A 20,780-nucleotide genomic window follows, 5' to 3' on the forward strand; every position below is an offset into this window, starting at 1 on the left:
GAGGAAACTGAGGCCCAGGGCATTCATATCATTTTTCCACACATGCTGAGGTAAACTTGGGAGAGGGGCCAGGAAATGTCTGTGGGATGGTTACAGTTACAGTTTTACTCCCAGGCAGGCGCTGGGCACCACCCCTCCCCATCCCCGGGAACCTTCCGGTTATACCTTTGTGCTCAGCCTCATGGAGCCGCTGCTGCCAGAAACTGCGGAAGGGGGCGATGCCCGTGCCGGGCCCAATGAGGATGCAAGGACGGGAGCGGTCCTCGGGAAGCTGGAAGCCGCTGGCACTGAGGGGACAGAAGGAAAGAGGTCCTGTCCTCAGAGACTCTGGGTCCGATGCATGCACACAGGACAGGGGCACGGGAACTGAGGTGTGGTGGAGGCAGCAGTGTTGAGGGGCAGGGGGTTGCAGTGGAGACAACGAGCTCAAATTTGATTTCCCAAGTCCAGTAGGCTATTTCATGTCCCCCATCCAGGTGAACTACATTCACCATCACCTCACCCTGGGGTCCTTTGGGAAAAAGGCTGAGCCTCGTTTTCTGAGCCCACCACTGCTGTCAACCTCCCTGCTAGAGACCTGGCTGTGCTCTATCGCTAGGGGAGATACCCAGTGTGAGGAGACACCCAGTGTGATGACCCCAGTGCCTTCTTTATAGGCCAATAGACCCCAAGTGGCATCTAAACCCCAGAAGCCTCCCTTTCAACCCAGTATTCCCCGGGGCCCGTGGTCCCACAATAGACACAGTGGAGGAGTGCCTACCTTCGCACAAAGCAGGGCACCGGGTCTTGGGGCTTCAAGCTGCTGAGCCACGTGCTGCAGACACCATGGTGCAGGGGACCTTGGCCATCTGCAAGGACAGCACAAACTGACCAACGTGGTCCCCGCCACCCGTGCATGAACGCTTTCAGTGGCTCCTCCCTGAACTGCCCGCTCAGGCGCTCAACAGGGTTTAATCAGAGGGCTGCTTTTCCTCCCGGTTCTGAGCTCTACTCTCTATGTGCCCAGAGTTGGCAAAAGCTGAAAGGGACTCAGAGCGGGCAAGGCTATCTCACTGCAGAAGCTGAGTCTCAGAGAGGGAAGGTGACTTGTACAAGGCCCCTCAGGTAACGGTAGAATCAGGTCACAACTCAGCTTTCCTAACTCCTACTCCAGTGCTCCTACCAAGAAGTCCTGTTGGTTTCCCTCAAGGTGGAATCCTGCTTTCACAGGATGTGCACCTGCCTCCCCTCCCCAAGGACTGAGCCCTGGCCTTTTCAGATGTTCTTTGAGTGAAAGTCGCTCAGTCACGTTTGACTCTTTGCAACCCCATGGACTGTAATTGTAACCTGCAAGGCTCCTTTGTCCATGGAATTCTCCAGGCAAGAATACTGGAGTGGGTAGCCATTGCCTTTTCCAGAGGATCTTTCCAACCCAGGGATGGAACCCAGGTCTCCTGCAAATGTTCTTTAGCAGAGCAAAGAGGGTCTCTGCCTGGTTTTCAGAAACCATGTGAATGTGCTTCTCAGGTCACATCTACAAAGAAGTTAGCTTGGTGCCCAGTTCATAGTGATCTCTCCCATACTCCTCCCACTGCTGTTAACAGGGCTGGAAGATGGGTGTGTAATGATGAGGAGATCAAAGCTCAGAGGTGTTGAATGGCTGTCCAGTAAGTAGCAGACTTGGGCTGCTCCGCAGTCACTGCCCCAGCCTCACCTCGGGTGCGGTACGTGAGCACGGCCACAGTGAGGTGGATCTCCGTGGGTGTGAGGTCCCTGGAGGAGCTGATGGAGTAGTACCGGGGCTTCAGAATAGGGAGCTGGGAGAGCAGGAAGCTGGCAGACACCCGCAGGGACGGGAACTCCTCCAGCACCTCCAGAAATGTGGGGCTGTTGGTGAACTTCCACTTGTTGTAATCTGAGGGCTGAAAGCCAAGGACAATGTGAGTGTCTCTGGGAGCTTGCTCCACACGGAGGGAAGAGGCTGTCACAATTCAGTATTCATTCATTCACTCACTCATTCATTCCCACAGCAACTATTTCAAAGAACTGGGCGCTGTCCGTGGTGCTGAAAACACTAAGCTGGAGAGGAGTAGCATTTCTCTAACCTGTGTGCTTAGAACCTTACTGTCAACAACTGGTGGGCAGCAGTCAAATATTTATTATAACCTAATTTGGGGGAGTGTTTTGGAATCATACGTGGGCAGCAGTCAAATTTTTATCATAACCTAATTTAGGGGAGAGCTTTGGAATCATATCCTGGAGAAAGAAATGGCAACCCACTCCAGTATTCTTGCCTGGAGAACTCCATAGACAGAGGAGCCTGGCAGGCTACAGTCCACTGAGTCACAAAGAGTAGGACACGACTGAGTGACTAACATACAGACCTGGGTTCAAACCTTGCCTGAAGGCTCTTACTATTTGTGGGATCTTGTCCCCATTACTTAACCTTTGTGGAGTGAGGGCAGCATCACTGCCTCGTGGGGATGTTGTGAGAATTAAGTAAGAAAATGTGCACCGAGTTAGTGTAGTGCAGCCACAGGAGAATGGCAGTGGAGGTGACTGGAATCAAGATAATTAGAGATAATGGTGATGGTAATAATGGTATCCAGTGCCTTTGCAAAGGGCTTCCCTGGCAGCTCAGATGGTAAAGAATCCATCTGCAATGCAGGAGACCCCAGTTTGATTCCTGGGTCAGGAAGATCCGCTGGAGAAGGGATAGACTACCCATTCCAGTATTCTTTGGGCTTCCCTTGTGGCTTAGCTGGTAAAGAATCCACCTGCAAAATGCGGGAGACCTGAGTTCGATCCCTGGGTTGGAAGTGCCTTTGCAAAGACTTGGGCCTAGAAAGTTTCCTGTGAGTTAATGCATTCTTTCATTCATTTATTAATTCAACTACTACACATCTGTCACTATGTCCATTCATCCACACCATCTATCCTCCAACACTTCCTGAGTTCCAGGCTTCTTCCAGGTGTGGGGAATACAAGAGAGAATGGTTCTCCTTTTCTAGCTAATTTCTGAGGAAGGGCACTTAGGTTGCATCCTGCAGACATTCAAAAAACTCAGTTCACTCAATGCAACTAACTATGTCCTAGAAATGGGATGGAAGAGGATGCCTGACTTCCTACCAGCCTTTGACAAGTCACGCTTTGGGAAGTTGGGGTGGATTCCTCTTGAAGCTTAAAAACCAGCTCTAGGCTCAGGCTCCCTCTGACTCTGGGACCCTGCCCCAGCCTCGCCCACCAGCCCCGACCTTCACCTGGCATAGGGTCTCCAGCCTCTGCTTCTCAGCCTCTTCTGTGGCCAGCTGGGCCAGCTTTCGGAGCAGCAGCTGGGTTGGCGGGGTGGTGATGTCCAGGAAATAGGTGAGAGCCTGGCTGAGTGAGCAAGGCGGCAGCCGCTTATCCTTGACCCAATAGCTGCCTGAAGCGGGAAGAAAGGAGACAGGATAGGAAAGAGGCCCCGTTTAGGTTTCCCAAAGAGTGATAAGGCATCTGGGACAGACATCCTCCACTCTCCAGCTCCAGGGGAGAGAAGACACTGAAATTCTGGTTCCAGGAACAGCAAAAGGGCTCACGTGCCCAACTCAAGTGCAGGAGGATGCTGCTCAGAGATAGGACTGCTAGAAAAGGCTGATCAATAGTCCCCTGAAGGGCACCCAAGTGGACACAATCCTGCAAAATTAACCAGGCACCAGAGTCCAGTCCCTCTCTGGCACGGACTTGAACTTCAGCAGTACACACACAGGTGAACCACAGACTCACAGTGACTAAATTCACCAAAGACTGGTGTACACCCTAGAGGTAGAAGAGTTGTTCATTTAGAGAAAAGCCTTCTTCTATCCTGTGGTGGCTACTTCTGTTATTATTATAATAGTAATTATTATGACTATTCTTGCATATCTGCCCCCTGTACTAAGTAATAGGTTTTCTGAGGGCAGACACGAAGTCTCATTCATTTTAGCACAGGTATATAGCCCAGGTGGGGGCTTCCCTGGTGGCTCAAATAATAAGGAATCTGCCTGCAACGCAGGAGACATGGGCTCGATCCTTGGGTCGGGAAAATCCTCTGGAGGAGGATATGGCAACCCACTCCAGTATTCTTGCCTGGAAAATCCCATGGACAAAGGAGCCTGGTGGGCTACAGTCCATAGGGTCACAAAAAGTCAGACATGACTGAAGTGACTTAGCACATACACACACAAGCCCAGGATATAGATGTTTTGTAGCCTGGTATACAAAATGGCAACCCACTCCAGTGTTCTTGCCTGGAGAATCCCAGGGATGGGGGAGCCTGGTGGGCTGCCCTCTATGGGGTTGCACAGAGTCGGACACGACTGAAGCGACTTAGCAGCAGTTAGCATACAGATAGTATTGGGCTTCCCTGGTAGCTCAGAGGGTAAAGCATCTGCCTGCAATGCGGGAGACCTGGGTTCAATCCCTGGGTCAGGAAGATCCCCTGGAGAACAGAATGGCAACCCACTCCAGTATTCTTGCCTGGAAAATCCAATGGACAGAGGAGCCTGGACGGAGGAGCCTGGTAGGCTACAGTCCATGGGGTTGCAAAGAGTCAAACACAACTGATGAGCAACTTCATTTTTTTTCTTTCTTTCTTTCTATACAGATGGTGGTGGTGATAGTTTAGTTGCTAAGTTGCGTCTGACTCTTGCAACCTGATGGACTGCACCCCACCAGATTCCTCTGTTCCATGGGATTTCTCAGGCAAGAATACTGGAGTGGATTGCCACTTCCTTCTCCAGGGGATCTTCCTGACCCAGGGGTTGAACCTGCGTCTCCTGCATTGCAGGCAGATTCTTTACTGCTGAGCCACCTGGGAAGCCCCTGGTATGTAGGTATGAGAGGTTAAAATTTCGATGGAAAAATGAATCAATAAACAGAAATGGCCAGTTAAGGAAATGAATGAAGGGGAAAGACAGCCCAGCCTCTGGTGTTGGGCAAATAGTTCAAGGAAGAATCCCTTCTTGCTGGAACTATTATAGTCCAGAATATATAGCCCAGAATAAATAGTCCAGAACTATTTGCAAGGCTACTTTGGGGCAGGCTTCAGGAGCCCCCTACTCAGCCAGAAGGACAAGACTAGATGAGTGTTTGCATCCTAACCCATCAGTGGGACTGGCGGGGGGTGGTGGGAGGATGCTGAGGTCGCCTCAGCCAAGCTCCCCTGCATAAGGCTCACCATTCTCACAGAGGGTCTCCAGGCGCACAGGCTGGTGCGGGGCAGGGCCATCCACCACTCGCTCAAGGATGCCTTGAACCAGGGCCGGCTGGTTGCATGGGAAAACTCCGAGGTGCTCTCCCGGCAGGTAGCTTGGAGCTTGGCTGCCCTCACAGGAGAGTTCCACCAGGAGGGTGGTGCGGCTGGAGAAGGAAAAAGAAGCCTCTGATGACGCCACCAGGATTTCCTCCCATGCTCCCTGATGGGTGGGCCAGCTTCCCCAGGAAACATGCCCTCCTTTCGTGTTCCTGCCTGGTTCCATGAACACAGGTTGCCGGCATCCCAGGGCTGGGGTGCTCAAGAGGGCCGGGGGCTGATGGGGAGCATGGCTTCTCCGTGGGGAGAGGGTGGGCAGTACCCCTCCCATGCCACCCTCCACGAGAGCTTGGCCACAGACTCTGCCTAAAGAAAGCATGTCACTGGGAGATACGTGGGCATTGGGACAAACCTTTACTAGTGTCAGCACAAATCTGGTTCTTATTAGAACACAGCCCAGTTTTGCTACTCAATGTAAGGACAGCACAGATAAACCTCTGGAGAATCGACAACACTGGCTGCCCGGCAGGGAAAAGTCCTGCCCTGTCAAAACTTCTGAAAGTTCTTAAGAGCCAAAGGGTTTGAATTTCTCTTGCCCTCGTTTTTTTGGTGAAATAGTTAAATCACAAAGGACAGGAAGTGAAGCAGGTGCCCGATTCCCAAGCTGGAAAACTGGCCCATGGTTAGTGGAGACCTGATGTGAAGGTGCTGGTGGCCACAGGGGTGAGCAGTTTAGCTGGTCCTACCAATAGCACCGTAGCTAAGGCCAGCGGACACTTTTGTTTTCTTCTTTCAAAGACTGACTTACTTTGGTCTTCCCTTGATTAAAATAAAATCTGTGGGGACCTCCCTGATGGTCCAGTGGTAAAGAATACGCCTGCCAACACAGAGGGCGTGGATTCGATCCCTGGAAGATCCTATATGCCTCGGAGCATCTAAGCCCATGCGCTGCAACTATCAAAGCCTGTGCACCTTAGAGCCTCTGCACCACCTGGGCTCTGAAACTAGAGAGTAGCCCCCGCAGACCGCAACTAGAGAAAGCTAGCGCTGCCAAAAATAAATGAATAAGTCAAATCTGTGGAATTTCACCCCGGAAGTCCTGTCTTCTGCTCTACCTGGATTTCGGACTCTGCAGATTCTGCTGCGATTTGAGCCTCATGGTGAACACATGCTTGGCGTGCATACTGCTCAGGGCTGTGGAATAGAGAAACAGTGAAGTGGCGACGTGGCTCGTAAGTGCTGGCAGGGCAGGCTCCACGCGCTGAGTCAGCTACACCCGACATTCCCCTGGGTGTCTCACAGTGACGGTGCTGGGATTTTCCTTCCCTGCCTTTTTTTCCCACTATGTTTCTCAATCACAAATAAAGACCCTTGTTCTGACAGAAGGTGCTTGTGCTGCTGCCAGGTGCTGGGAAATGCAATTTAGATGCCCCCAGTATGGGGATTTCTATAGCATCCCATGGCTTGGGATCCACAGGAGAGCATAGTTGAAGCTGAGGATATACATGCAGAAACCTTCAGGACCACTGCAGTTGTGGTACAAGACAAGAGAAATCATGGGAGCACAGCATTGATAGGGGCCATCCAGAGTTCCCAGGCCACAGCCTGGAACTGCCTCTGCAAAATGTCCTTTATAACACCTGGATGCCACTGGAGTTGGAAGGCTGGGGCCCAAATCCCAGCTTGGCCTCGTACTAGCAACTTGTCGTACCTCCCTGAACTTCAGTTTCTCTGTCTGAGCTTTCCACTTGGGCTGAGTGTCAGAGATCACTTAGAGCAGGTGGACAAAGAGCCCAGCACAGTGTCTGGCACACGGGAGCACCCTTCTCTTTCCATCACCCTCCCATAGTTTCCTTCTGAATACCCTTCCTCAGAGACCAGACAAGCCCTGGGTCTTACATCCCTACAGACTCTTGGACCCAATAAGAGAGAGACGCCTGGTAGCCCTAGACTAGCTGCCTCCGTTCAGAGGGTCCTAGTGGTCTCCTTGGGTTTCCCAGGCAGCACAGTGGTAAAGAATCCATCTACCAATGCAGGAGACACAAGAGACCTGGGTTCGATCCCTGGGTCGGGAAGATCCCCCAGAGGAGGGCATGGTAACCCATTTCAGTATTCTTGCCTGGAGAATCCCATGGAAAGAAGGGCTGGGCAGGCTATAGTCCAGGGGGTTGCAAAGTCAGACATGACTGAGCAACTAACACACACATGCAGATACACACACACACACACACACACACACACACACACACACAGAGTGTTCTCCTTGACCATAGGCTCAGGACTCAGACATGCCCACCCCAGCAGGAAGGGCAAACAAGCTCCGTGTGGTGCAGGGAAGCAGTACCTTTGTTGAGGTCCAGAGGCTCTGAGTCCTGCACGAGCCTGTAGTGCTGCGGGTCCCAGGTCACATTGGAAGTGTAGAGCTTGGGGATCTCAATGTGGTGCTTGCCGCTGACATCGAATGTCTCACAGGCTGCCTGGACGAAGATGGAACAGACCAGTGTTAATAACCATTCCTGTCAGCAGCAGCAGCATCACCACCCCTGGGGCTACCATGTTCCTTACAACTGAGCTAAGTGCTTTAATTACTAAGGACACTTATCTGGTAGGGCTATTATGAAGACTGCATAAAGTGGCTGGTCCTAGCATGGTGTAGGTGTTGCTGCTATTATGAATATTAATAGTAACGACAGCATCTCCTTTTATCTGCATGCCCACACCATGAGACAGATTTGATTTCTCCCATTTTCCTGATGTGGAATCATGTGGAGGAGACCTGGGCTTGGGAATCATGCCGGCCTGTCTCAAGCTGGTGCTCATAAGCCCCACTGCAGGGTGAAAGACTTCTCTTCAGTGAGTTTTCTCAGTCAGTGGGGTCAAGCCGGAGGCCCTAAAGACCTGCTGAGATAGCCCTGTCTCCAAGTTCTCTGTAGCTGGGACACTGAAACAGGACAAGGATGTCAGGAAGTGACCTGGATAATCAGAGGGGGTAAAGATCTTAAACCATAGCTCCCCAAGGGCAGGGAAGCATCTTATCCACCTTCTCCCACCTGGGGGACACATATCTCAGTGGAGCTCTTCTGGGGGCTGTTGGGGTGCAGCAGTGACCTGAGTCCTCCAACCTGCGACCCTGCCCACACTGGGACCGTGCCTACAGGGCGCAATAGGGGTGATGACCCCCAGGATGCCTGGCACAGGTGTCTGGGGCACAAGCACACCACAGCCTCCCTGCCCCTGTGGTGGGGCAGCTCCCAGCTGTGAACTGACCTTGAAGGTTTGCACGGCCCAGCTGCGAAAGGCCTCCTCCTGCCCGCTGAGTTCGTCCCCTTCCCCGGTTGGGACAAGCTGAGAAGCCCCCAGCTGGGACAACTTCTGGTCAATGTCATGAGCAAAAGCGCAGAACTGAGGGTACATGCTGGAGCCAAGGCCAAACACGGCGTACCTGCCGGAGGAGGACACGCATGGAGCCTGGGGGAGCCGACCCGCCACCTGCCCCAGAGCCAACAAGCCATAGGCCAGCCCCCGGACACGTTCATGCCAGCTGGGCAAGGATCACCAGGGCACGCGTCCCCTTCCTGTCTTCCCTGACTGCCAAATCTTGTCATCAGCTCCCAAGACCAACCCCACCCCTGGCCTGCAGACCCAAGAAAGGTACTTGGTTTTCCTGCTTTGACCCATGACATCCCTGAGGACAGGCTCTCTTTGGGCCTGGATGTCCCAGAGAAATCCCCGTCTTGTACATCCCCAGCTCCATCGTCAGATGGAACCCAGAGTCTGGGAGCGGGGAAGGGCATTACCGGAACGTGTTGGTGAGTTCTTTCAGCATCAAGAGGGACTTCTTCAGTTTCTAGAAAGAGAATAATAGAAGTCTCAGGACACCATTAATGAGAGCACTGCTTTCCTAGTCATCCAGTGGCTCATTTGAAAACTGGCCAGATCTGGCAGGACAAAGTCCAAGATCCTCACGTGGAAATTGGTTTATGTGGACCACCTGGCTGGGACTCGGGGACAATTTCAGCCTCAGCAACTCATGGGGGCCTGACCTTTGATGGGGGACCCAGGAGAGCCCAGCCCTGGCTGGGTGGGGGGACGGTTGCTGTCTAATAGCAGGGTATCTCTAAAGGGTCTCCTGATGGGACCTGAGCCTTTCTTCTTGTCAGATTGACAATTGGTCCCATATTCTCTGAAATAACCGTGATTTCCCAGAAACTTAAGATAACTCCCCAGGTGGTGCAGTAGTTAAGAACCTGCCTGCAATGCGGGAGACCTGGGTTTGACCCCTGGGCCAGGAAGGGAATGCTTACCCACTCCAGTATTCCTGCCTGGAGAATCCCATGGACAAGGAGCCTGGCAGGCTATAGTCCATCGGGGTCACAAACACTCAGACATGACTGAGCAACTAACATTTTCACTTTCTTTTGTTTTTTTCCAAGATAACTTCAGATGGAAAATAGTATCAAATCATATGGTGGGAAAATATTCTTTTTTCTATAATTTTTAAATAGTTACTCCTGTTTCAATTATTTTATTTTCTTGTCCTGAACACCAGGGGAAAATCTCAGATCACTGCCAATGGAGACTTAACACTTCTCTAATACTTGCTTATTACTCTTTTTGAAGAACAAAGCAAGCCATGATAAGGCAACAGTATCTGGCTAAAATTCAATAACTGACTTTCATTGGATTTACGTGGGACCACTCTTTGCTGGCTTTCTATTTCTGAGACTGATATAAAGTTTCCTCTAAAAATGAATTGTTGAATTTAAAAAGGCAGGTCAATTTACTGAAATATATTAAGCACATCATAGGCTTGGAGGCTCGAGTATGCACCAGTAATTACCAAGGAGGAAGGCTGATGGCTAACGTTAGGGCAACCCAGAGTGATCGGAGCTCTCACTTCCAAATGCCCTCCTTAGGACATGCTGAGTCCCCATGTCCTTTCCTTGGTCCTTCGGGCCCTTACCAGCCTCCAGACCCCTGGGCCACCCACCTCTCCGTTGCCAGGGGAGTCTCCGTTGCCAAAAGTGCTGGTCACCACCAGCAGCAGCTGCTCCTCCTCCAGATGGCTCAGCTGGTACTGATCCATGCAGAGAACCTGCAGAGCACCCAGGGTGGACGTCAGCCCTCGCTTCCCAGGCTGACTCCCTCCACGCCCTCCCCAGGCATCCAGGGCTTGGGTCCCTGTCATCAGCTCTGTCCCCCGGGGCCTGGCACGGAGGAGGTAAGTACTTAACAAGTCCCTGCCAACCGAACCTATTTGCACACAGCATCTTCGGTTCTTTGATTCTCCCACAGCTAGCACATCAGCCAGCCCTGGGGGGATCTGCCTCCAAAACACTTCATGTCCCACATCACGTCTTACCACTTCCACCGCTATTTTGGATTCTGAGAATGCGGACATATTTTTCACAAAACAGGATGAGTGGGTTACAAAATTGCTCAACTCCTTTGGCATCTTGGGAACACAAATGCTTTGCCTGAAGCTAATCTCAGGTGAAATACGTCAGGGCCTCAGGTTTCTACCCAGGCCAGCCTGACCCGGGATGCCTTCAGTGACTTCAGTGACGGAGGCTCAAATCCAACACCGCTAGAGGGAATGAGTCACCCTTCGAGGTTTCATTTTATTTCTCTGCCTCTTATCCATTCTCTGCGTCCTTTGCCTTTAGCCCCACACCCCGTATAGGAGGTACTCTGTAAATGTGAATAAAATTCCTCTGGGACAAGCTCGTGTATCTGGAGACTTGGCATCATTAGGAACATGTTTCTCAAATTGTGTTTCCTGAAACACTATGAAAAGCTTACCTACTGGGAAGTTGGGAATCCTGGGACACATATCTCTCTTTCTATTACAGAGTTGCAAAGTACGTCCTGAGGCTCAGGGCTATCTGGGAGCAGAGCAACCACTGTAACTGGTCCCAGACTGCCCCACACACAGGCTGAGGTGGCTACCTTGGGGTTGAAGGCACAGCTGAACAAAGCCCCCAGGTCCTGGGCCAGCGTTTCCGATCTCCCCGTCTCTGTTGCAAAGAGGATCGTGGCTCTGACCCGGGATGCCATGGTCTTATGCATCAGCACCGAGGCGAAGAACACGGCTCTGTGGGGACAGACAGAGTAGGTGCCAAGTCAGCCTTCCAAAAAGGAAGATGGGGGCCCTGCACTTAAAGCAGGGCAGGTTGAGGGAAAAGAATCCAGGTTTCTTACCAGCTATGGACCTTGTCTCACTCCCCTCCCCTGCTCAACCCGCCACTCAGGTCCTTTGGGAAAATAGAGGAGCGAGAATTCTGGGGCAGAGGTGGCAGGTGACCCATGGAATCGGGGTCTGCTGGCGCCTGCGGTAAAGAACCCATCTGCTAATGCAGGAGACATAATGGACACAGGTTCGATCCCTGGATCAGGAAGATCCCCTGGAGGAGGGCATGACAATCCACTCCAGTATTCCCGCCTGGAGAATTCCATGGACAGAGGAGCCTGGCGGGCTACAGTTCATAGGGTCGCAAAGAGTCAGATGCGACTGAAGTGACTTATCATGCACGCACATCTGGAAATCAAACCCTCTCTCTCTCTTTTTTTTAAAATAGTTTTAATATGCTTTTAAAAAGAGATTTTTAAAGTCTTTATTGGATTTGTCACAAGGCTGCTTCTGTTTTACGCTTTAGTGTTTGGGCCATGAGGCACGTGAGATCTTAGCACCTCCCAGCAGGGATCAAACCCACACACCCCGCAGTGGAAGCAAGAGTCCTAACCACTGGCCTGCCAGAGAAGACCCTCCAAATCATTTCTCTTTGTTCCCTGTCCTTCAAGGCCTAGAAGGAAGGGCTGCCATTCAGATGTCAACATTGACCGCTCCCACTTACTTGACCAAGACTTTGAATCGAATCTCTCTTCTCTGGGGTCTCCGCCTCTCGTCCTGCCAGACGTGGGTTTTCCAGGGCTCCACCTTCAGAAAAGAGGCCAGTTATGTGGGCAAGACAGACCCTGGCTTGGCTCCGGCGTGGAGAGACAGAGGGCCCTTTGTGCCCCTCGTAAGTTGGGGGTGGGGGTGGGGAGGCAAGCCACAGAGGGAAGGGCTGCGTCTGTCTGTCTCCCTCAAACTTGAAGCTCCTGTCTGGCACAGATCAGCTGATTTTCATTCAACTGTCCCCCTGGAAAGAGGGGCCACATGTCTCTTTCCTTTTGATGTCTCATCACTAGGAAGCCTATATAGACTGCATATAATGCATAGTCTGACCTGGGATGCTGTTGGGAATAGAAGGAGGTGCTGTGACAACAGGCCCACAGTGTCCTGGGCAGTCAGTCACCCTCCTTCTCACCTTTAGAGCAAGGAAGCTCCTCCCTAAATCTAACCAAGGTCCTTTTGGATAAAAAAAAAAAAAAAGGAAAAAAAGAGCCTGTTTCACTGGGTGGCAGTTCCTGAGTGCACTCTGGGTAGGGCACTGGGGTGAGCTGTCCGTGCACTGGCTCACAGGATTCTTGACCACCTCTGCCATCATGGAGCTGATAGCCTTCTTTTCAGAGATGAGAAAATCAGGGCTTAGATGGGTGCGATGACCCACCCGAGATCACACAGCTAGGAAGTGGGAGAATCACCCCAGATGTATGTGACTGGGAGCCAGGCTCCTCACCACGGTGCTCTGTGACTGTCTACGCCCCTCCCAGGCAGGCGGGCACAAGGGGCGTGTGGAGCACTGGGCTACTAAAGGGACAATGAAAGGTGTTTCCTTCAGCCTCACCTCTGTGGAAATGGACAAAAGCATCCTTGAGTGAAGCCCAGAAAGCATTAAATATATGCCTCTGTGTCCCTGATTCTTCCCTGTATGTCCTGCACTAGTGAGCACACACATGCACACTCAAACACACACACACACACACACGCGTGTGCAGATACACAGTCTGTCTCCACCCCTGAGCTCCCAAGAGAGAGTAGAGGAAGCCCCCTCTTTTACCTGGTAGTAGTAGAAAGGGGACAGGACGTAATTTAACATCTCCTGGTGGAACACGGGGGTGATGCTTCCAGAGATCGGGGGGACCAGCCAAATCCAGTCAGCTGGGCAGCCCCCTCGGGAGCGGTACTCATTCTGCATGTACTTCATGAAGGACTCTGCAGCGGAGTGGTGGTCCATGATGGTCACGTTCTGCTTCTAAATCGGAAGGCGGCAAGAAGGCAAGTTGATGAGAGGAGTAAGGAGAGTGGCCAGTGAGCTACAGGGCTCCCGGATGGACTATGGGAGGGCCTGGCAATCTGTAAAAAGGGAATGCAATCCCCTGGGCCCATTCTCACTGATGAAAATAAATACCCAAATGCAAGGTACAGCCAGAGCCTCTGAGGAGCCCAAGCAGGCACAATAGCCGTGGTCAGCCCTCAGACCACAGGCTGCCGCCCTTGGCGCTCCAAGGGCGGTGTCCAGCTTCTCAGGCCATGCTCACACTCTCCCCAAACTCCCAGAAAATGGCTCCCTGGATGCTGTTGAATCAAAGCACAGTGCCTTTTTTGTCACTTGTTGGCAGAGAGTTCCAGGAATCACCTCCCAAAGGAGTGGCTGTCTCAGCTAAGAAGGAACTAGACATCTCTGAGGAGGGCTGAAGCCCTGGGGGAACTACAGAGTATGGAAGACAAATTACCACTGTGTCTTATTATCACCATGGCATGTCCCATGTCTTAAAATTAGAATCCAAGGGGCCTGAGCCTTCCTGGAATGATCCAGTAAGAGCAGCCACGTTGTCTGGAGCAACTCATGCAGTCAAGAGACATTTGTTTCATGGAGTAGTTCAAACCTTGGGCTCTCATTAGCTCTGTGACCTTGAGCTATTAGTTCCTTAACCTCAGTTTCCTCGTCTGTAAAATGGGGATGGTAACAGTTGGTACATCATCATGTTGTTGAAAGGATGCAATAAATACGGGACGTGCCTGGGGCTCCAATCACTAAGAATCTGCCTGCAAGGGGGAACACGGGTTCAGTCCCTAGTCTGGGAAGTAAGATCCCACCTGCCACGGGGCAGCTAAGCCCATGCACTGCAACTACTGAGCCCATGTGCCCTAGAGCCTGTGCTCGGAAACAAGAGATGCTACCATAATGAGAAGCCCACGCACAGCAAGCAGGGAGTAGCCTCTACTCGCTGCAACCAGATGAAAGCCTGTGCACAACAACGAAGACCCACCACAGCCAAAAATAATTTTTGAAAATCTTAAAATAGTTAACAAGTGAAGCATAAAACATGCTCAGTAAATGTTAGCTGCTATTATTATTTCTATCTACCAGCCACTGCATATGGAGATGGAAGACGCAGCCCCGTTTCTGCCTTAGATCATGTTCCAACTGGGGGGAGGCAGAAGGACCTCGGCCGTTTCACATGGTCTGATAGAAGCCACGACGGAGGTCGGAGCAGGTGCTGATGGAGGGCTGAGGGAGGGCTACGCTCATATAGGGTCCCGGAGGAGAGATGGGGGACTTTAGAGACAGCTTCTAAGAGGAGGTGAGTTCTTTAGAGAGCTTCTAAGAGGAGGTGAGTTCTTTAGAGACAAGCTTCTAAGAGGAGGTGAGTTTGGAGAGACGGGTACAAGTTAGGCAGCCGACGGGCATTGCTTGAGACCAGGCCAGGAGGCAAGAGAGGAGCCCGCTGGTGGAGGGACTAGCAGGACCAGCCACGCCTTGTAAACTTTTAAATATACAGCAACTGGGGGCTTCCCTGGTGGCTCAGACGGTAAAGGATCTGCCTGCAGAGCAGGAGACCCAGGTTTGATCCCTGGGTCGAGAAGATTCCCTGGAGAAGGGCATGGCAACCCACTCCAGTATTCTTGCCTGGAGAATCCCATGGACAGAGGAGCCTGGTGGGCTACATACAGTCCATGGGGTGGTGAAGAGTCGGACACGACTGAGCGACTAACACTTCACTTTTCACACAGCAGCTGCTGGATGCCAGACCAGTTTTAGGCTCAGGAGCTGATGGTGATAGTGGTGAGGATGGTCGTGACAGTAATAAATAATAATAACAACAAAACTGATGATGGACTTCCCCGGTGGTCCAGTGGCTAAAACTCTGAGCTCTCAATGGGAGGCAGAGGGGACTAGGTGTGATCCCTAGTTGAGGAGCTATTAATATTTAACAGATTCTACATGCTGCAACTAAAAGATTCCTCAAGCTGCAATGTTAAAGGATCCTGCATGCTGTGATGAAGACTGAAGGTCCCGTGTGCGGCAACTAAGACCCGGTGTAGCCAATACATAAATAAAACAGAAAAAACCCACAAAACTAATGTTTTTTGAGTGTTTACTGTGGGTCAGGGAGCGCAGCTAAACAATTTGCATTGGTTTTCATTTCATTCTTACTGTAACCTAGTGAGGGAGGTACCATTATTATCTCTGTTTTACAGATGAGGAAATGAGCCCAAGTCTTTTGAAGTTGACCCCAAAGGAGGGTCACGGGGAAGTCCTGCCTGGAGACTCTCAAGCAGTGGAGGGATGTGGTCAGCAGTGGTCAGGAGACTGCTGAGGGTCAGCAGATTTTCTGGGACGTACCCACATCCTGCCAATGTCAGAGCTGATCCCAGGGTCAGGATGTGTGGTCCACAGCCTTGGGGCCTTCCCAAGCTGGGCCAGCCTCAGGATGCTCTTTCTGTCTTATCTCAGAGATTCCCCATGCCCCCTACTCCCCACAATCAGGCACGAGCTTGACCTTTCTATAGGGTGACCAGCCCTAGGGAACACTGCATGATCATATGTATTTACTGGGTGTTTAAAGTCAGCTCCCACTACTTTCCACAAGGTCAGGGTTTCTGTCTGTTTTGTTCACTGCTCATATTCTTGCCCTGGCCTGGTGCCTGACACATGAAAAATGTACAATAAAACTTTGCTAAATGAATGAATGACTCTCAGCCCAGTGGCCGGGCTTCCAGGACATCTGCCAGCTTTGTGGAGATGATCCCAGCTTCTAAATCAATAATAGCTTCACACGTCCCATGGCTCCTTCCCACAAGGGGAGTGTTTATATGAGAGAGAGCAGCAGATGGGCCAGAGGGCTCAGTCCCACACAGAAACAAGCCTGCTGTGTGTGGTGGATGCTGCTGCCCAGATAGGGAAGCAAGAGTAACCACTGCTCGTGTGGACGTGGGCTCTAGTTCTTTCATCCAATGAATACATTTTTAGCATCTCCACGTGCCAGACACTCTTCTAGGCTCCAGGGGTAGAGCAGTGAACAAGAGAGAAAAGGTCCGTGCCCCACAGAGCCTACGTTCTAATGGGGCAAAGAAAGAAAGAAGAAGATGGACTTCTCTGGTGGTCCAGTCGTTAAGAATCCACCTGCCAATGCAGGAGACATGGGTTCGATCCTTGATCCGGGAAGATCCCTCATGCCACAGGGCAACTAAGCCCACACACCACAACTACTGAGCCCCTGGGCTGCAAGTACTGAAGCCCACGTGCTCAAGAGCCACGCTCCACAGTAAGAGAAGCCACTGCGATGAGAAACTCACGCGCCACAACTCGAGAGCAGCCTCCGCTCGCAGCAACTAGGGAAAGCCCGTGCACAGCAACGGAGACCCAGTGCAGCCGAAAATGAACACATAAAGAAAAACAGAAAGGAAGAGATGGACTATGTCAGGATCTCATAAGGATTGTGAAGGAAAAGAAAGGGTTAAAGGAATAAGAGGATGAAGGTGGGGTGAGCGTGCCATTTTTATGGTGTCAGAGAGGGCTGCTCTGAAGAGGTGATAATTGAGACCTGGCTGAAGGGAAGGAGCTGGTCACAGGATGATTTGTGGCAAGAGTTCTAGGCAGAGGGAAAAGCAAGTGCAAAGGCCCTCGGGGGCGGGGGGGGGGGACCATCCTGGTGAGTTTGAATAAAAGCCAGAATTCCAGTGTGACTGGCAGAGCTGTGGAGGATAAAAGCCTGACTGGAGGAGGTGGGAGGTGAGACTGTATTATGAGGTCTTTCAGTGGTTTGGGGGCTTCCCTGGTGGCTCAGATGGTAAAGAATCCAACTGCAATGCGGGAGACCTGGGTTCCATCCCTGGGTTGGGAAGATCCCCTGGAGGAGGGCATGGCAACCCACTCTAGTATTCTTGCCTGGGAAATCCCATGGACAGAGAAGCCTGGAGGGCTACAGTCCATGGGTCACAAGGAGTCGGACACGACTGAAGCAACTTAGCACATCACTGGTTTTGCTGTAAATGGAAGTAGAAAAACAAGGTAGTTGCTGCTTAGGGGGAGTATTTGGCTGGCTAGTTGTTTATCTCTTTGAGATGGGAATCATTACACCTTATTGGTCATCACTGGAAATGATCCAGTGGATAAGGAGACAGCTGCCATGAGAGGGGGAGGATTTTCAGGAATAAAAGTCCTTGAAAATTGGGAGAGGACAGGATTCAGTGCTCAAACGCCAGGACTGACCAGTCTTGAAAGGTAAGGAGTTGCCTGTTGCTAGAAGCATTCAAGTTTACACTAGAAGACCTGAGAGGCTTGTCTCTGTGTCCCCAGCACCTGACATAAAGGTCAACACTTAGATGCACAAATAAATGAGCAAAGCTGTAAGGGGAAAATCAAGAATGACGTGAGCGTCTGCACCAGATAACCTTCTAACCAGAGCGCCTTCAAACCCACAGACAGCAGACGTGCCTGGAAACTGTGGAGCACAGCGACGTTGATCTCAACGACAGCCCGGTCCTTCCAGAGTGAGGCCACCTTGTGCGTTTCCAGGCCCATCCTTCTGCCCACTTCCTGTAGAGGCAGAGGAATGGGGGTGAGTCAGTCCCTGGGGCCCCACCCGCAGGCCCACACCTCCAGCCGGCCCAGCTGGACGGTCCTCATTACCTCCAGGATGTTGTATCGCTGGGCGTCGCAGAAGTCCCGGACTCCAACTTCTGTGCCCATGTACCACCCGTTGAAGGGGCACCCTGGGAACTCGAGGCCGCCCACCTCAAGCAGCATGTTGGCCACGGCTGGCAGGGCGTACCACTTGAGCTCCAGCTCCCGGAACCATTCGTACCTGGTAGGGAGGCAGGGCCGGTGGCAATGGAGCCTTCACTTCGGCCCACACCCACGCCCTAATAAAAGCTTCAGAAAAAGAGTCAACCAAGAAAACTCCTTTTCAAGTGCTGATCTCTAAGTTCATCCCACCTGGAGAGGTGAATTGGACATAACATGTGGCTAATTACGCATCCATTCATGAGATTATTCAAGCAAACATATTAAGCATCAAGTAAGTGGCAGGCTCTGGGCTAAATGCTGAGGACTCAACAGAACATACCAATTAAGGATCCCAGTGTCAGAAAGCCTAGGATCAAGTTCTGCCTGACTGATTACCAGCTGTGTGACCTTCAGATATTATTCAGCCTCTCTGAGCCTCAGCATCCCCACCAGCAAAGTAGAGATAAATCATGGGATTACTGTGAAGATAATAGTATCCTTTACTTGTATATTCATTCACTCCAGAAATATTTATAATCGAGTACCTACTATGAGCCAGACATCTTGCTAGGTGTTGGGGATATATTGCTGAACAAGAAAGACAAGATCTCTGATTCTCAAAGACCTTACAGACTATAAATAGGTAAACAAATAAATAAATAAGAAAATAAAGACAAGGTGATGGGACTGCCCTTGTGGTCCACTGGTTAAGAATCTGTCTTGCAATGTAGGGACTCAGGTTGGATCCCTGGTTGGGGAAACAAGATAACTATGATCTCACGTGCTGAGGAGCTGCTAAGCCCAAGGGCCACAACCAGAGAGGGTCCGCTGTGCTTCCCAAGTGACGCTAATGTAAAGAACCTGTCTGCCAATGCATGAGACATAAGAGATGCGGGTTCGGTCCTTGGCTTGGGAAGACCCCTGAAGAAGGAAATGGCAATCCACTCCAGGATTCCTGCCTGGAGAATCCGATGGACTGGCAGGCTCCCATCCATAGGGTCACAAAAAGTCAGACATGACTGAAGTGACTTAGCACGCACACAGAGTCTGTATACCCCAACGAACACCTGACGCGTGCAAATAAATCAATGTATTTTTTTTAAAAAAGCACAAAGTGATATGTTAGATGAAGAGTAAGGGTTCCTACTCTAGACTGGGTATTCAGAAGAGGCTTCTCAGAACAGGTAATGGAAATACCTCGTTAACAAGAAATGAACTCTGCAAAATTCTGAAGAAAGGGCCTGTCAGGCAGAGGGAACAGCAAGTGCAAAGGCCCTGAGCTAGGACTAAGTTCAGTATATCCAGAGGATAAAAATAATAGCCCAGCCTAAAGCCTGCTACATAGTGTCAATGTATGGGGGTATTTTTGTAATTCAGCCCCGGAGCAGCGGCTGAATCCGATGAGCTCTTGAAATACTGTCACCTTATCCCGTCACCACAGTCAGGAGATGAATGGCTAAGAGAGTTGGCAGGAAGGTCAAAGAGGCCTGGGCTGTCCAGTGTGAGAATCTCAGGGCCTTTCAAGGCTTCCCTTCCCAGGGTCACCGCTTCCCAAGCTCCCAGGGCCCAGTCTACCCAAGCCATTGCTTTCCTGTCCCCTTCAGCATCTTCTCATAAGTCTGAGGCCTGACAAAGCTGCTGTACAAGGGTGATGTGGTGGACTGGGAAAGCCAGCCCTGCTGGGCATCAAGCTGCTGCTGGCTGGGCTTTGGGGGAGGAGCAGGGAGGGTCCTGAGGACTGCGATCTCTCTTTGGAAAGGAGGGGGCATGCATGTGAACTCACACTCCCAGCACCCACAGCCTGCTCACCTGGGATGTTCCATGGGCACCTCGAGAACAAGGTCAGGGGGGATTTCGAAGAGCTCTGGGTCACGGCCGTCAGCCTGCAGGACTAGAGGCAACACGTCGAAGCGGCCGTACTTGGGCTTCCAGCCCAGGTCGATGCACAGCTGGGGGCAAGACAGGCCCAGTGAGCCTGGAGACCCAGGTCCCTGGGCCACCTCTGGGCTCCGCTCTCACCCGCCAAAGCTGGGTCTGGTACCTGTGTGAACTCCACGTTGGCGGGGTCCCCTCTGATGCTGCCATCTGGCATCTGGTAGCCGGCATAGCGGATGAGCTGGGCGTTCCAGACCCGGAAGTCATGCTTCCCATCGCTCCGCTGGGGGAACACAGTGATGGCCGACCTTTCCGAAGATGAGGATGGTACTGTTTGCCACCCGGCTTCGGTGGGGGCTTCCAGCCACCACCCAGCTAACAGATCCCCCTCCCCTGCCATCTTCCCACTCCCCAGCGCTCTGCAGCCAAGCTAACTGAACCAAACCCCTGCAGCCCTGAGACGCGCCAAGCTCTCGCCAGCCTCTGTGTAGCCTGTCCACTTCCTGACATAGCTGCTCCTTCCTTCTCCCCCCTGCTCCTACCCTTTCCTCCAGACCAGCGCAGGGACCACCACCACCCCTCCAGGGAGCCCTTCCCACCCTTCAGGCTGTCCCAGCCCTTTCTGCAGATGGACCGTATTTCTCTTTTTGGCATCAAGTTAGCTGGGTGCTTGTCTAGTGCAAGGTGTAGGTTCACAGCCGGCTGGAGCCTCGGCTTAGGGTCCTGCTCACTTCCCACCCCCAAGCCTAGCCCTG

At 51.8% G+C, this 20,780-nt stretch overlaps 1 protein-coding gene across 4 annotated transcripts in view; it reads right to left on the reverse strand.

The window, feature by feature from the left end:
* NOS2 (nitric oxide synthase 2) overlaps window positions 1–20,780 on the reverse strand; it is a 42,778-nt gene that overhangs the window by 3,010 nt on the left and 18,988 nt on the right. For all 4 annotated transcript variants that reach the window (XM_024979645.2, XM_024979646.2, XM_059877748.1 and 1 more), the window contains 17 exon segments: window positions 20,192–20,333; window positions 19,960–20,099; window positions 18,055–18,229; window positions 17,860–17,961; window positions 13,195–13,389; window positions 12,106–12,188; window positions 11,201–11,345; window positions 10,242–10,346; window positions 9,049–9,098; window positions 8,519–8,693; window positions 7,596–7,728; window positions 6,367–6,445; window positions 5,177–5,358; window positions 3,240–3,403; window positions 1,694–1,901; window positions 761–848; window positions 166–287 (listed from right to left, as the gene is read on the reverse strand). In XM_024979645.2, coding sequence (XP_024835413.1) covers window positions 166–287; window positions 761–848; window positions 1,694–1,901; window positions 3,240–3,403; window positions 5,177–5,358; window positions 6,367–6,445; window positions 7,596–7,728; window positions 8,519–8,693; window positions 9,049–9,098; window positions 10,242–10,346; window positions 11,201–11,345; window positions 12,106–12,188; window positions 13,195–13,389; window positions 17,860–17,961; window positions 18,055–18,229; window positions 19,960–20,099; window positions 20,192–20,333 — 2,288 coding nt within the window.

Source organism: Bos taurus, chromosome 19 (assembly GCF_002263795.3).
Source record: "Bos taurus isolate L1 Dominette 01449 registration number 42190680 breed Hereford chromosome 19, ARS-UCD2.0, whole genome shotgun sequence".
NCBI lineage: Eukaryota > Metazoa > Chordata > Mammalia > Artiodactyla > Bovidae > Bos > Bos taurus.